The sequence below is a fragment of the Anguilla rostrata genome, chromosome 10 (genome assembly GCF_018555375.3).
Source record: "Anguilla rostrata isolate EN2019 chromosome 10, ASM1855537v3, whole genome shotgun sequence".
Taxonomy (NCBI): domain Eukaryota; kingdom Metazoa; phylum Chordata; class Actinopteri; order Anguilliformes; family Anguillidae; genus Anguilla; species Anguilla rostrata.
This window is the reverse complement of record NC_057942.1, coordinates 22992678-23008217: the sequence shown is the minus strand read 5'-3', so window position 1 is coordinate 23008217 and position 15540 is coordinate 22992678. Positions and strand designations below refer to the sequence as shown.

The following is a 15540-nucleotide window of genomic DNA, read 5'->3' as shown; positions in this document are numbered from 1 at the left end:
TCCAAGGCACATGTCTTTTCTTAAGCATTTTATTTTCTGTGATAGGAGCATTAGTATCGAGTGAGTCTTTCAGCATCCTGTTAAACTGCTCAACAAGATCGCGTACTGTGGAGCACACGCTAAGAGACATAGTGCACACTAGATCTGAGAATTTGGCACCTGTGGATACATCTATGAAGCGCTTCTTAATGGTGCGTGCTGATCTGTTTTCCACCTGAGAGAGTACGGCATCAAAATAAATACAGAAATGGTCTGAAAAAAACAACATCAGTAACTGCAGATGAGTTGATGTCGACCCCCATGGAAATACCCAGATCGAATGCGTGTCTATGTTTGTGCGTTTGTTCGTTTACATTTTGGACAAGGTTAAATGTATCAAGTAGGTTTAAAAACTCTGTTGCATTTGAGTCGGTGCTCTTATCTACATCTAGGTTAAAATCGCCAATTAAAAGTATTTTGTCGTATCTAATGACTACCATGGATAAAATATCAGAGAGTTCGGGTAAAAAGCTTGCATTATGTTTTGGTGGACGATAGACTGTTATGGCAAGCACTGGCACAGTGCTAAAAACTCGATGGGGGAGAGGTCGATTTTGTGGCAAACAAATTTCTTTGAGTAAATACATGCTACCCTACCTCCTCTTTTGCCTTGTCTTGCGGTATGTGAGAAATTAAAAATCTGGTGGGGAAGATAAGGCTTGCTACATTTGCAGACGACAACCATGTTTCTGTGAGAAACATGAAGTCCAATTTGCTATCCGAGATCATATCATTGATAATAAAATTTTTGTTAGACAACGATCTAACATGTAGCAGACTTAAAGTAATAATCTCAAAGATTTTCATTAAAATAAATGTCTGTTAAGTCACTATCTATCGCCGAATTAGGTAACACAATGGTGATTGTGCCTATTATTATATTAATTTATATTATTATTAATATACTAATTTATGATTAAAGTACTGGGTGTCTGTGTCGACATTCCCGGGAAAAAATCACAAGGAGCGCATAGTTAGTGACGTGTTTTCCATCACCCATCAATGGTTGGTCCGCCAGAGAGGGTAGACGGAGCTAACGCAACAGGCTCGCTCTTCGACTCACTTGTGTGTGAGTGGTGCACTGTTTTTTCCGGTGTCTGCTAGCGTTACAATAACGAGGGGGGAGGGGGGGGGAGGTGGGTATGGAACCCTAAAAACTTTTTGTGTAACATGAGAGGTCATATTATTTGTTAATGTAGATGATGTTGATTCGTATTACATTTGATGACAATGTGACGTTACTAAATTACATAGCCTAGCTATTTGCACAGCTAACGCTAGCTACCAGACCATGTCAAGAAAGGCAACATTAGTTTAGACAATGTTACGCACAGTATCCATCTCTCATATCAGGTAACGTTGCGTTAGCTAGCTAGCTAATGTAATTAACACAATTTAATGTCAGCTAACAATTAGAAAAAAGCTAGCTAATGCTACCGACAGGTACCGACCTCGCAAAACGTCTCTCGAATGCAATGCTACCTTGTTGCAACGTTGCAATGTAGCTAACTAAAGGTCAGTTCAGATCAATGATTCGCAACGAGACTGGATGCAACTTGCAAAATTCCAAGACATCTGATTGTAAACATTCTAACTGCACTTGGCGATTTGACAAGGTGGGTCTTTTGAGACCCCAGGCAACGGCTTCAGACGCTCTGCAACTAACCAGTTCACACCGCTGCAATTTTCTCTGCAACATTCTAAAACCGTTTTGTCTCGTTGCGAATCATTGATCTGAATTGGCCTTAACGTTACCGTTATTTACATTAGCATCAAGTTCATCAATATATTATAATGATCGGAATAAAGCCGTCTTTACACAGAGCATTAACCAGGGGTATAGGTGGAGCAGAGGCAGGTCTGATTTCAGTGTAATGATGTCAAACCGGGGAAAACGAAATAAAAGAATACAGCAGTATGGATTAGTGTTATTATTTTATTACGCTTCCTCATATGGTCCTTCAGTCTTGCCCTTTTTTGATGAAATCTTTGTTTTTGTTTTATTATTCTTGTTTTGATTGCTAATTTAACACCCAGCTCCGCTTTATTCTCGAACAGTTTGCTAGCAAAACCAGAAACACCAGCAGTAACATTTTGCAAGGCAGTTGTTGCAACAGGATTGTTTCACAGCTGAAGCCAAGCACTAGTTTTCTTGACCGAATCCCCTCTAGATTTTTTAAAGACAATTTTGACTGTCTGCTGAAGAATACACTACTCATTATAAATCTGTCATTAAAATCTGGCATTTTTCCAAACGCTTTTAAGACTGCAGTTGTGAGCTAGCGCCTCAAATTTGTTTTTCAGCTGGAGAGGCTGTGATGGGATGGTACTGGGGGGAGGCTTATGCCGATTCCTCCGCTTTTTCTCCTGGACAGCGGTCCATGGTTCCGTTTTAGAGGTCCCGGGAGTGGAGCAGACCATTGTCTTGGGTTTAGCACCAAATTTGAACCATGGGTTCGCTGTAGCTGGTGGGATGTGGGACAGCACTGTCCAATTGTTCCAGGGAACAGTGACATCAGCCACCTGCGTGGAGGAGGCTGCCTCAACGAGTCAATAAGCTGTTCACCTTCCTTTATTTTATATAGTGTGGAGATCCTGCATTCCAGTTCTTCAATTTTCTGAGCCATCCGGAGGCAGTCAATGCAGCCCGTGGAAGATTGTGTATGGGGGTTTGTAGTGATAAAAAATCCACTGAAATGTTCCGCAATTCCAAGTGTATATGGCAATCCGCAAATTTGGCAATCCGTAAAATGTACATGAAAAAGACTGAAAAGGCTGATAAAATAAAATGATAAAATGATAAATAAAACTGTGAAAGACGCTGCGAAAGAAAGTGGAAAATAGATATAAAATAGATAAAGCTCTCGTCTTCTCTCTCCGGAGTCCAAGGTCCAGTCCTCTAGATCATCCAGATTATAAAAATGCCAGAATGCCGTTGTGCGGTGGGCTGTAAAAAAACAAGAGCCCAGATCAGAAGTTCTCTCTGCTCCCATTCAAAAAGCACTTTTTTTTAATGTAACACCTTTGCAGTCCTTCTCCCCACAAACTACACAATTCTCCGTTCTCGGACGCACACGTGTTTTATTGCGCTTCAAGTCCGCACATACACAAACCAAAACAAAACACATAATAAGGACAGGGAATTCGCACACGTGTCGCTCCCTCGTGCGTCTCTCATTCCAGCGCCTTGGTCTCACTGCAGGCAGAGCATATAAACAATTAGCAATTAATTGTCATCACCCACACCTGGGTTGCAACGCCAGCAAAACCACTCCCTCTCCGCCCACAGATGGTGCCCTAACCACACCACCCCTCCACACATAATAACTAACATTATTATGATAGGTGATTTTAACTAATGTTACTGTTAATTAAATGCAGCTATCATAGCTAATAACTTTCATTAGAAGCATCTTGGTTAAAAGCAGTTCAGTTATCATAATAACATTAGCTATCTAGCTAATGTTGTTAATTTAAGATGTGATATGTAAGTTAATGTTGCTAACTATGCAGTTACATGTCACATCACATCCTAAAAAAACTATTTAATTATAAATTATACAAACATACAAATTACCATTTCAGACACAGCCTCTTAGCTACAGCTAATGAAAGTTACACAGTAAGTACTTACCGGATACAAAATGGCTAATTTACTACAAAAATATATGTGGCTTGATTCAGGATCCCAGAGTTTTTTCGGCTTTCCCCTCCACTTTTTCTTCTCATTAGTTCGATCTTTTTGTACAGGCAGATATAAAAATGTGGGTTAATGGCTTTGTTATTTGTGCAGCCTACTACCCAACAAAGTTTTTGTAATTTTTATAATCTTGATAATCCACTGCCTTCTAATACTGACTATGAGAATCGCAACGGATTGTTTTCCCCCAGCATGGGGGTGTGGCCCATTAGAGGCACATTGATGCATATGTATTACCAATGATGTAGACTTATGCGCAGCAGGTCCTGGCAGTTGATTAAAATCTTTGCATTTCACTCATGAATGTCATTGAGAATACATTTTCGGGACTCAATAAGTGGATTTGAAATGCATTTCTTCATGAATTCTGGGTTCTTGGAAGTTTGGAACTGGTTCCAGGTCGGAACCGGGTCAAAATATGCAATCTTACCCACGACTCAGGTTATCTCAAATGGTGCCTATTGGCTTGAGGGTTGTGCTGCAATGTAGCTGTTCATACTTTGTCCCATAACTCCTGAACCGTGTGGTCTAGAAGTGATATTCTTCCTTGGCTTATACCCAACAAAACATATATTCATTGACATTCCTTCCTTACTTAAACTATGATGGATTTTTGGATTGTCTGATGTTCTTCTGGCACTGAGGTGAGTTCAGGAATAAGGTTGTCCTATTTCCATGCATTTTCCATGATTTATCAATAACATGTTCGCCTGTGCAGACAGTTTCATTAATCCAAGAACATGGCTGGTGTCTTAACTTTTCTTATGTACTAACTACGGATGAATGATGATCAAACTTCTTTACAACTTTTAGTACATCAATTATAGCTACTCATGTAGGCTCCAGAAAATGATACTAAATTATTGAACTAGTAGGCTATTAAGCCACTAGTTCTGACTGGGTGGTTAATTATGTTACTTTTGAATTTTATTAACTAAAACATGAGCCAGTTTAGGCCCAAAGTTGTAAAAGTCAGACTAGTGGGTTTATATTTTAAATTCACATGTAGCCAATTTACAGTTTAGTTTTTCTTTTCTTTTCCTTTTATTTATAAGGGGGTGCTACGCAATATGGTTCAGAACACTCTATGAGGGTACTATAAACAAATTGAGCGAAATTGACGAAAGTTCTTTTTTTGTGTGATGTATAGTAGGTTTGAACTAAATGCAGTTATAGCATGTAGCCTTTTTTCCCAACGGTGGTATTTCTCAATATAATTGTGCCGCCGTGTTAACACATTACTGCGGTTGTGGGTCAGGCACTCTTCATGGTAAGAAGAAATTTTAGGATAGCGCTTCCTATATTGCTTGTGTCAAAAGTGCTGCAACGGAAACAGCGATAGATTTACCCACATCTGTCCAAAATGTAAACAAGTCAGGCAGTTTTCACGGTAGGGAAAAATTTTATGACAATGTTTCGTTAAGTGCAGCGTCTTTTACTGCTACGACAGAGGGAATGCGTAAGTGAATGCGATAAGAAAATCTTCGGTTACGCTGACCTATAAAATGCTATTCCAAAAGCAAAATTAGACATGTTATACATCGTTAGAAAGCTTATACTCTCACCTACTGAATAAATGAATTGTCAATCAAGCCAGACTGTACTAAAAACAGACCTGCCAACCTTAGGAAAATATTTTGAGTACCGCAATAGTCTGTGCAAAGCTTAGTTCACATGCTTTCGCACGTGCCACTTCGCTTTGCACGCACACATGCACACACAAGCCTTTCTTCATAATTTTAGTTTTGACTGTTGAAGTGATCAGGCAAAATTGTACAATTTGGCCTGATTCTAAAATATCACTTGCACTGCTATATTATGATATAGTTGCAAGTCAAAAGTTTGAGTACACCTGCTTAAAACCATTTTTTTCATGATTAATATTTCATTATATGTTATGTGTTCTTATACAAACAGATAACCATAAGTGAATTGCATTCAATTATTTCGTAAAAATGGAAATTATTTATTTTGTATATTGTAACATGTTTTCATTTTCAAGTATTTATAGAAACTTACGTTGCGATGTAAAACACTGTCAATTATGAATAAAACCAAGTTTCTGTTCATGATTTCCATTTTTATTTAATAATTAAACAATTGAATCAGCTTATATAGGCACACATCATATAGGCCTAATGGAAAAAAAGTATTCAATTGAAAAATGATCTGGGAATGTAGGCCTTTGTAACTAGAGGTTTAGCTAAATTATTACCTGAAGCTCCTTGGTGGCTGATGTCAAAATCATAATTGCACAATGTGCAAAATGCATGGTGCGGAAGTTTTGAGGGGCGGAGGCACGGCCATTGCTCCTGATATTTTGCGAGGAACTTCTGGGGGGCATGGACTTTTTAGTAGGTCTGCTGCTCTCTCTCTCCTTGTTAGTATCCTCGTCATCTGACGTCATGATTATTTTCTAACTGCAAGGCTGGTTGGGTGACTGGCTGCAATAATAGGAATTATTTGCTACATTAGCAGTCTATAGTCAAACACCTTTTCAATGGTCACTTTGCTCCAACAGAGCGTGCGCGATTCAAAGTTTGAACAGGGAGTCTCCGTAGCGTTTGAGTTACTCCATCAGTTATTCACACGTCTCGCAACGAGGCTAAATCGTATGCGAGCTGCTACTACGGCTAACTATATACACAAATGTATCTCATTAGGATATACCCCTTGAAATGCATCATCTCGTAAAGTTACTGAACATGTTTTAGCATTTTATATGTTAACATTACGGTCACATTTTTGTGCTTGATTATTACTCCCCACTTTCCATTTTACCTCAGCAATGCAGCGTTACACCTCGGTGGATAATAAAGTATCGCTGAGTATCAGTGGATGTTGAGTGGGTCGGGGAGGGGTTGCAGAACCACAAGCACAAGGTCATAGCATCTTGTTCAATCCGAGGGATGTAGTTTAAATACCGATTAAATGTACGGTATTATTTTGTATTAATCGATTGTTTTCCGTAATTCAATTACAATAATTTTTTTTTTTTTTTTTTTTTTGCGTAGTTTCTCCTGGCATTTCGTACCTGCGTATTCTGACCAAGAATTGCGTGGTTGGTACACAAAATGCATGCAGGTTGGCAGGTCTGTAAAAAGGGTGACAACGGCGTAAACAACACGTGTGGTATTATGCACAGCTATTTTGGAAGGTGCCCAGGCATCACAAATGTCATTTATATTTCACAAACGGATTGTCCAAGACAATATATGACCACTCAGTCTCAAAAGGGACATCTCTACGTGTAAAACCAATGGTAAGGTTGTACATTTTTTCAATATTTAGTCCTAGATATTGACTGGAATGACATGGTATAATTTTTAAAACTTTGTCACGTTTATTTTGTTAGTCAGTGAGCAGCGTTTTCACTGCTGTATTGGCATATCTTAGGGCTAATGTCAGGTTTATCTTGATGCTATGACGGAATACGATTTTTGAGTGGTGAAAGAATATTTTTATGAATGCCCAGATAGACAATATTGTCCATTATGTCATGGGTGGGCGGTGTAGTTGCAGATGAGACTGCAGGGAGGGGGTGCGTGTTAAATGAACAACCAGAGCGACAATGGTGGCGCTGCGAAACTCCGTATTCGGCATAGTTGTCGTGTATCGTCTACTAATGAAACTAAAATAAAGTGTTTCTGTTTTTTACTTGTACTTTGGTTGCAGTAGCACTGAATGTCTGAGTTCAGCAATCTCAGCACGCCGGCATGCCGACCACTAGGGGCTTTGCGCTAAGAGGTTAATTAGACGATATTGCATTTTCCTCCATTTAGAATGTTTGGCTCATTGACACCAAATTTATCTTGAAAGAATCTCTTGAGTCTGTTGCTCAATAATTATCAAAAAATATTGACTTTTCAAAGTACTGTGGCATTACCCATCAGTCAATTGTACAGGGCATGGCCATTTTTACTAAAACTTTTTTTTAAAGAGGAAAATAAATAAAAATGCCAAACTATTGCTTGACTAATCAAGTTGAAACTTTGCAAGTCTTTGTGTTAGTCCTCCATTGGACAAACAATGATAGTCTTATCTGAAAAATATGGCCGCCATCAGCCAGTCAGTTGTCAGTGGGCTTGTGACAGGCTTAGCTCTGGCTAATCATTATGGAACTTGAATATATGTTGACCTCTAAGCTAGGGTATACAGTGCCATGAGAAGTATTTGAAGTATCCTGATTTTTCCTATTATTGCATAATTGTCACACTGAATGGTTTCAGTAGACAAGATGTATTCGAAAAGGGGAACCTGAGTAAACTCAAAACACATTTGCAATCCACTCTAGGACTCTGGGATCACCCTAACTAACCAGAGTTATTATACTGCAAACAAGGGTTAGACGAGAGCGAAAAATACATTATAGTAGTTCTTTTGAATCCGAATCATGAACAGACATTGCCTGTCAGCATGAAATGTTGCCTGGATGTGCAAAGGCCTTGGTCTACAACCCAGACGTTTTATCTCTGGAGACATGGAAGTTATAGTCTGAGGACGGTTTCCTGAAACATGATTGTTTTTTATTGTTTGTATTTTATCCAGCACAGTCTCCTACAAAATGGAGGTCTTTAAGAGCTGAAAATGAGTTGTAATGGGTTTGTCATCCTCTTTACTTTACAGTTTCTTACTTCATGGAGGGCCGGGAAGCAGCCCAGTTAGTCTACCGCTGGACTCAAGTTTTGGACCCAACTGTTAGAAAAGGCCCTTGGACCAAGGAGGAGGATGAGGTGGGGAGGGGAGATTTCTTTTGGATAAAATGAGACTAAATTTGTTGTTAGTTTTTATAGTCAGTTTTTATATTTTCTTGAAAGTGACTGTGAGTAGTCTGCTTTCTCTTGTCTAAGGTCAGGAAAAATACAGTGAATGCACTTTTTAAAATGAGCCAACTATATAATTTATTCTGGTCTGCAGATGTTGCTGAAAGCAGTGACAAAGTATGGCGTTCGTGACTGGTGGAAGATACGAAATGAGGTGCCTGGCAGGACAGATGCACAGTGCAGAGAGAGGTAAGTATTGATAAGATGCAGGGGTGGGAAAGATAAAAGCCGCTGCCTTATGTTAACGAAACTAATTGCAATACTGTTGACATATTTACATCCCTAGCCCTTTTTGTACAATTCCTTTTTGTACAATAACCCATGGTTCTGAATCAAATTCTCATTATGCCGGTGCCAACCATGACAGGTAGTGTCGCCCAGAAATTGAGGGTTTCACTGAGCAGTGTGTTCCAAACTTTATTGCTATGACAGACTTCTCTAGTTAATCAATTGCCTGCAGACTGTCTGCATCAGCTATTTAACTCCTTCACGCAATGCCTCTAGTGGTCGGCACGCTGGTGTGCCTAGATTGCTCAACTCAGACATTTATTGCTCCTGCAACCAAACCATGAGTTGAAAACAGAAACTCTGTGTTATGGTTTCATTAGTAGACGATACACAACAACTATGCCGAATATGGAGTTTCGCAACGCCACCATTATTGCACTTGTCGTTCATTTAACAAGCACCCCCTCCCTGCAGTCTCATCTGAAACTAGACCCCCCCACCCATGACACACTGGACAATCGTGTCTATCTGGGCATTCATATAAATATTATTGTTTGTTACGCAGTACGTCAACAATGCATGTTAGAAGAGACACTTCTGTTTACATCCTGAACCATGGCTGACCACAGCAAACGCTCGAAAGTTTGGCTTAGCTTCACTAAAAAAGATAACGACACAGCAAAATGCAACAACTGCAGTAGCCTAAGGATATTTTGTGCAAGGGAGGAAGCACCTCCAATATGACAATGCATTTACTTCAACACGGTGTGAATCTGAAGGAATGCACCGTGTTCGATGTGTTGCGGTCTCCCAGCCACAATAACGCCCCAGGTGCAGCTAACGTTAACAGTAGCAAAGTTGTCATAAAATTTTTCCAGACCGTGAAAACTGCCTGACTTGTTTACATTTTGGACAGATGTGGCTAGTGGGTAAATCTGTCGCTGTTTCCGTACACCAAGTATTCTCAAGTAGGCTGCAGAAATAATACTAAAATACTTAACTAGTAGTAAGTCACTAGTGCTCTGTAGATGTTTAAGCTACTTTTAGTGTTATTAACGAAAACGAGAGCCAGTTTAGTCCCAAAGCTGTCAAAGTCAGACTAGTGGGTCTATATTTAACGTTAATGTGTAGCCTACAGTTTTAATTTAATTACTTTTTTTGGTAAGGGCTGGTTTTATGGTTTTAAACACTCCACGCTATGATGGCATTATAAATAGAAGTGGGTGATTGGCGAGCGTTTTTATGTTTTTATGCATGGTAAGTTTGATCTAAATGCATTTACAGAATATAGCGTTTTTTCCCAAAGATGGCATTTCTCGATATAATTGTGCCGCCGTGTTAACACATTACTACGGTTGCGGGTCAGGCACTCTTCACGGTAAGAAGAAATTTTAGGATAGCTCTTCCGATTTTGCTTGTGTCAAAAGTGCTGCGATGGAAACAGCGATAGATTTACCCACTAGCCACATCTGTCCAAAATGTAAACAAGTCAGGCTGTTTTCACGGTCGGGAAAAATTTTATGACGTCTCACGCTCAGGTGCAAAACACAGATGAGCTGACATTCGCCTTTTATATTGAAGGTAAACGAATGATGTCTACAAATTATTATTTTTTTGTTATATTTTTCCATTATTTATTTAAATAGTTTTGGTTTGTAATTGTTTTTGTTGATCATTCCTTATAAGAAAGAGTAATATTTATTTTTATACTGAAGGGAAAAAGAAACCTTCCTGTCACAGTTGACAGTTACTTATTATAGCCTAAGTGTGCCAAGAATAAAGGTAAGCTAATTTTTGTTCTTGAAATATTTGTTCTTTTTTTCTCTCCAAAAAATATTGGAATTGGAACCGAGATTCGATAAGAACCGGATTCCATAAGCAGAATCGGAATTGATAAAATTGAAATGATACCCAACCCTACTCAAGCGGCATAACTTTCACCTTCACTCAGGCGGCATGACTTTTCAAGGACCATTTTTCGAAGGTAAGAGGAGCATGCCATAAAACTCACACGGTAGTTGGTAAGAAGAGCATGCCATAGTTACAAAACTCACTCTGTAACGTTAGTTTGTCCGTCTCTCTCATCTCTCTCCCCACACACACACCAAAGGACATAGCTAGGACACACACATCCTGAGATAACCGCTATCGTCGGTAGAATTTATTCCAGTAAACGTCATGTAACAATATCCTAATCCTACACATATATTTCACAAAATACCAACACAATAACGGAGTGACGACTTAAAGTTAGTAGCCCACTAAACTCGTTGACTGTGCCAGAACAAAAAATCAGCTTTGGGTGTTTACGTTACCCTGCGTTATCCTGTCTGTTCGACATGAACTCGACAACAGGTTGTCAATTCAAACAGAGAACATGATTTTATTTATTTTTCAAATATTTCATGTTTTACAAAATATTCTATTAAATGTATGTTAATTTAAAGGCAGCCTTGTGTTGGGGTTTGTGTTGCTGTAAATTTTGGCACAAAAATTTTAACATTTACTGCAACTGAATATCGGCCCCAAATATCGGCTATCGGCTTCCTTGACTTACTAATAATCGGTATCGGCCCTGAAAAAACCATATCGGTCGACCCCTACTGTGCAGCAATGCTCCCCCTCCAACCTGACAGAGCTTGAGAGGATGTGCAGAGAAGAATGGGAGAAATACCCCAAATACAGGTGTGCCAAGGATGTAGCATCATACCCAAGAAGACTCGAGGCTGTTATTGCTGCCAAAAGTGCCTCAAAAATACAGAGTAAAGAATCTGAATACTTAGTAAATGTGCTATTTCAGTTTTATTCAGTAATATTATGGGTTATTGTGTGTAGATTGATGAGAATATAAATTAATTAAATCAATTTTATAATAAGGCTGTAACGTAACAAAATGTTTAAAAAAGTGAATGGGTCTGAATACTTCACTAATGCACTGTATTATCTTGGAAAATCAGTTTGTAAAATATACGCTCATTTGTGACGCCTGGGTACCTTCCAAAATAGCTGTGCATAATACCATGCATGCATTTTAGGATGTTGCCCTTTCTCGTACAATCTGGCTAGATTGACAATGAATCGATCCAATAGGTGACAGTCTAAGCTTTCTAACGATGTATTACATGTCTAATTTATCTTTTTGAATAGCGTTTTATAAACCTGCATAACCGAAAGTTGTGAATCATCATCGCCGCTTTACGCATTTACTCTGTGGTAGCAGTAAAAGACACTGAACTAGGCAAAACAATATCTATCAGTTTCGTTTTATTTTGTAGGATATTATTACTGAGGACTTCTGAGCATAGCTAAGTGTAGCACTTGTGTGGTGATGGTGGTATAATACAGTAGCCTAATTAAAATCACAATTAGATTTTGACCAGTTAGGTTCGCTTGCTGGAGCAGATGATGGATAAATGAAGACACCACACAGATTACCTTTTTAACCGGCTTGTTTTGTCACTTTTAAATTGTAAAATAAAATAATAAAATAAAAAATTTACACCAGAAATGTTCACAGGCCCATGAATATCAACAAGACTAGTATCAATTATCTGATCTGAGGGTGCGCCCGCTATCCTGACTGAGAAACCCTAGTTGCAGTAGTAAAGCAGTTCAGTTATTAATAGATCAATAACAATCAATTATCCACCCAGGAGTTCAAATTATCGCATATGTTTGCTGATAGACCTAACTGACATAGTTTTCTTGAGTAAGTCAGGAGAGGAGACAGACAACAGCATTGATTCTTTGTCTCTGTGTCTATCTACTGAACATAGATAAGATATCTTCATCGATATTTAAGTGTTACTGCTCAAAAATTTTGGTTATGTACATTATTTTTGAAATTGAGTGACTTCAAATAGGTTACGGGAATTTTATAATGAGGATATCTCACACTAACGTAAGCGTTCGTTGGTAGCTTCAGCAGAGTTTGTGTTCATGCACCTGATGTGATGTAACCTGGAAGATTGCCAAAGCGTGGTGGATGGCTGAATATTGTTTTAATGTCATCCCATCCCCATACCAGACCTGCCAACCTGCATGCATTTTGTGTACCAACCACGCAATTCTTGGTCAAAATACGCATGTACGAAATGCCAACTGAAACTACGCAAAAAAACAAAAAAATAATAATAAAATAAAATATTATTATTGTAATTTAATTACGGAAAACAATCAATCAATACAAAATAATACCGTACATTTATTCGGTATTTAAACTACATCCCTCAGATTGGACCAGAAGCAACCTTGTGCTTGTGGTTCTGTAACCGCTCCCCGACCCACTCAACATCCACTGATATGCAGCGGTACTTTATTATCCACCGAGGCGTAACGCTGCATTGCTGAGGTAAAATGAGAGAAGTGGGAGAATGATAATCAAGCACAAAAATGAGACCGTAATGTTAACATATAAAACGTTAAAACGTTCGGTAATTTTACGTGATGATGCATTTCAATGGGTATATCCTAATGAGATAAATTTGTGTATATAGTTAGCCGTAGTAGTAGCTCACATACGATTTAGCCTCGTTACGAGACGACTACGGTGTGAATAACTAAATAATAATTTAGCTGCAGTAACTCAAACGCCACGGAGACTCCCTGTTCTAACTCTGAACCGCGCACACTCTGTTGGAGCTAAGTGAAACGAGTCCATGTCCCCCAGAAGTTCCTCGCAAAATATCAGGAGCAATGGCCATGCCTCCGCCCCTCAAAACCTCCGCACCATGCATATTGCACATTGTGCAGTTATGATTTTTTCAAGTAGCTTCATGTAATAATTTAGCTAAACCTCTAGTTACAAAGGCCTACATTCCCAGATAATTTTTCAATTGAATACTTTTTTTTCATTAGCCCTATATGATGTGTGCCTATATAAGCTGATTCAATTATTTAATTATTAAATAAAAATGGAAATCGTGAACAGAAACTTGGTTTTATTCATAATTGACAGTGTTTTACATCGCAACGTGTTTTTTTTTTTTTTACATTACAACGTACGTTTATGTAAGTACTTGAAAATGAAAACATGTTACAATATACAAAATAAATAATTTCCATTTTTACGAAATAATTGAATGCAATTCACTTATGGTTATCTGTTTGTATAAGCACACACATCATATAATGAAATATTAATCATGAAAAAAATGGTTTTAAGCAGGTGTACTCAAACCTTTGACTTGCAAGTGTATCGTAATATTGCCCAGTGCAGTGCAAGTGATATTTTAGAATCAGGTCAAATTATACAATTTTGCCTGATCACTTCAACAGTCAAAACTAGAATTATGAAGAAAGGCTTATGTGTGTGTATGTGTGTGTGGGTCTGTGTGTCTCTTGCAGACTGTCGTGTGCAAAGAGAAGTGGTGCGAAAGCATGTGAACTAAGCATTACACTGACTATTGTGGTACTCAAAATATTTTCCCAAGGTTGGCAGGTCTGCCATACAAGGAAACATTACATACTGTAGAGTACAGAAAAACATACAAGAGTCAATGATTACTCATGTAGTTAAATTACCACATTGTGTGATAATGTTTTTGTTTCACTCTGTTGCTCCGGAGACTAAATACCATTTTCAGGACTACTGTATAAAATGTACCCATAATCATGTGCATGGATTTACTAAAAATGGCCTTGAACATCAAAAGGACAAGTATCACATTTCCAAGCCACTGGCAGAACAGATGGCTTAGTGTACCACTTTTTTCATCTACACTATATGGCCAGAATTATGGGCATTAACCCCTTAGCGCACAAGCCAAATCTTGCCAATCCTTGCCCTTTTAGGGGGTACCCTATTTAAAGCATTATAACTCCAGATGTGAACACCACAGAGACTTGAAAAATGTCTTAAATGAAGCAAGACATTTTTACCATTTACAATACTAGCATAGATTAGTTTATATTCATAATTTTGGAAGAAATAAAGTACCACAAATGCAATTGTTTTAACAAAAAATCAAAAATGAATTTGCAATGAAATACTGAGAGATTGCATATATACAGCAGGTTAAACTATACATGTGCTAGATCAAAAACTTCTTGACCGCGAGTTAATAAAATCTAAGGGTGGATATGTAGAAGTACTATAGATGTATGAAGCAAAAACTAAGCAGAGTGTACCCAGCGTCTCCAAATCTATCCAAAATGTCAAAATTATGCATTGCTGTAAATCACAACATATTCACGTATTTCACTACAAATCAACTGTTTTGACTCAAGAAAATCACTGTTGCATAATTTTCAAGTGGGAATTACAGGCTTTTAGTCAGTACAGTGGTCTAAAATATCTAGGGGTCAAGAAACATATCCAAAATCTCTCCAAAATTGAATAAAATGCTTTTTGTCCATTATAAAGCATGTAAATGAGCCCCTTATGAAGGTTTAAGATGGAACATTGCTATCAGATTAAAAAATAATGCAAAGATATTGTCACACAATGCGGTACAGTACCTAAATGTGCAATAATTAACTCTTGTATGTATTTCTATACACTGTGCTCTCGTATGTTTTCTTGTATGGGGATGGGACGACATGAAAACAATTTTCGACTGTCCACCACGTTTTGGCAATATTCCAACTCTCATGTCATCACTGTTGCATGCATCACAAAAACGACTAAACTAACAACGAACGCTTACATTACAGTGTGAAATATCCTCATTACAAAATACCACTAACCTATTTAAAGACAATCAATTTCAAAAATAATGTGACCAAAATATTTTGAGCAGTAATACTCAC

At 38.2% G+C, this 15540-nt stretch overlaps 1 protein-coding gene across 7 annotated transcripts in view; it reads left to right on the top strand.

Annotated features, from left to right (window-relative positions):
* The window catches only part of snapc4 (small nuclear RNA activating complex, polypeptide 4), a 152578-nt gene that overhangs the window by 85105 nt on the left and 51933 nt on the right, over positions 1-15540 (top strand). For all 7 annotated transcript variants that reach the window (XM_064297540.1, XM_064297543.1, XM_064297539.1 and 4 more), the window contains 2 exons: positions 8366-8472; positions 8657-8751. In XM_064297540.1, coding sequence (XP_064153610.1) covers positions 8366-8472; positions 8657-8751 — 202 coding nt within the window. The remainder of the gene's footprint in view (positions 1-8365; positions 8473-8656; positions 8752-15540) is intronic.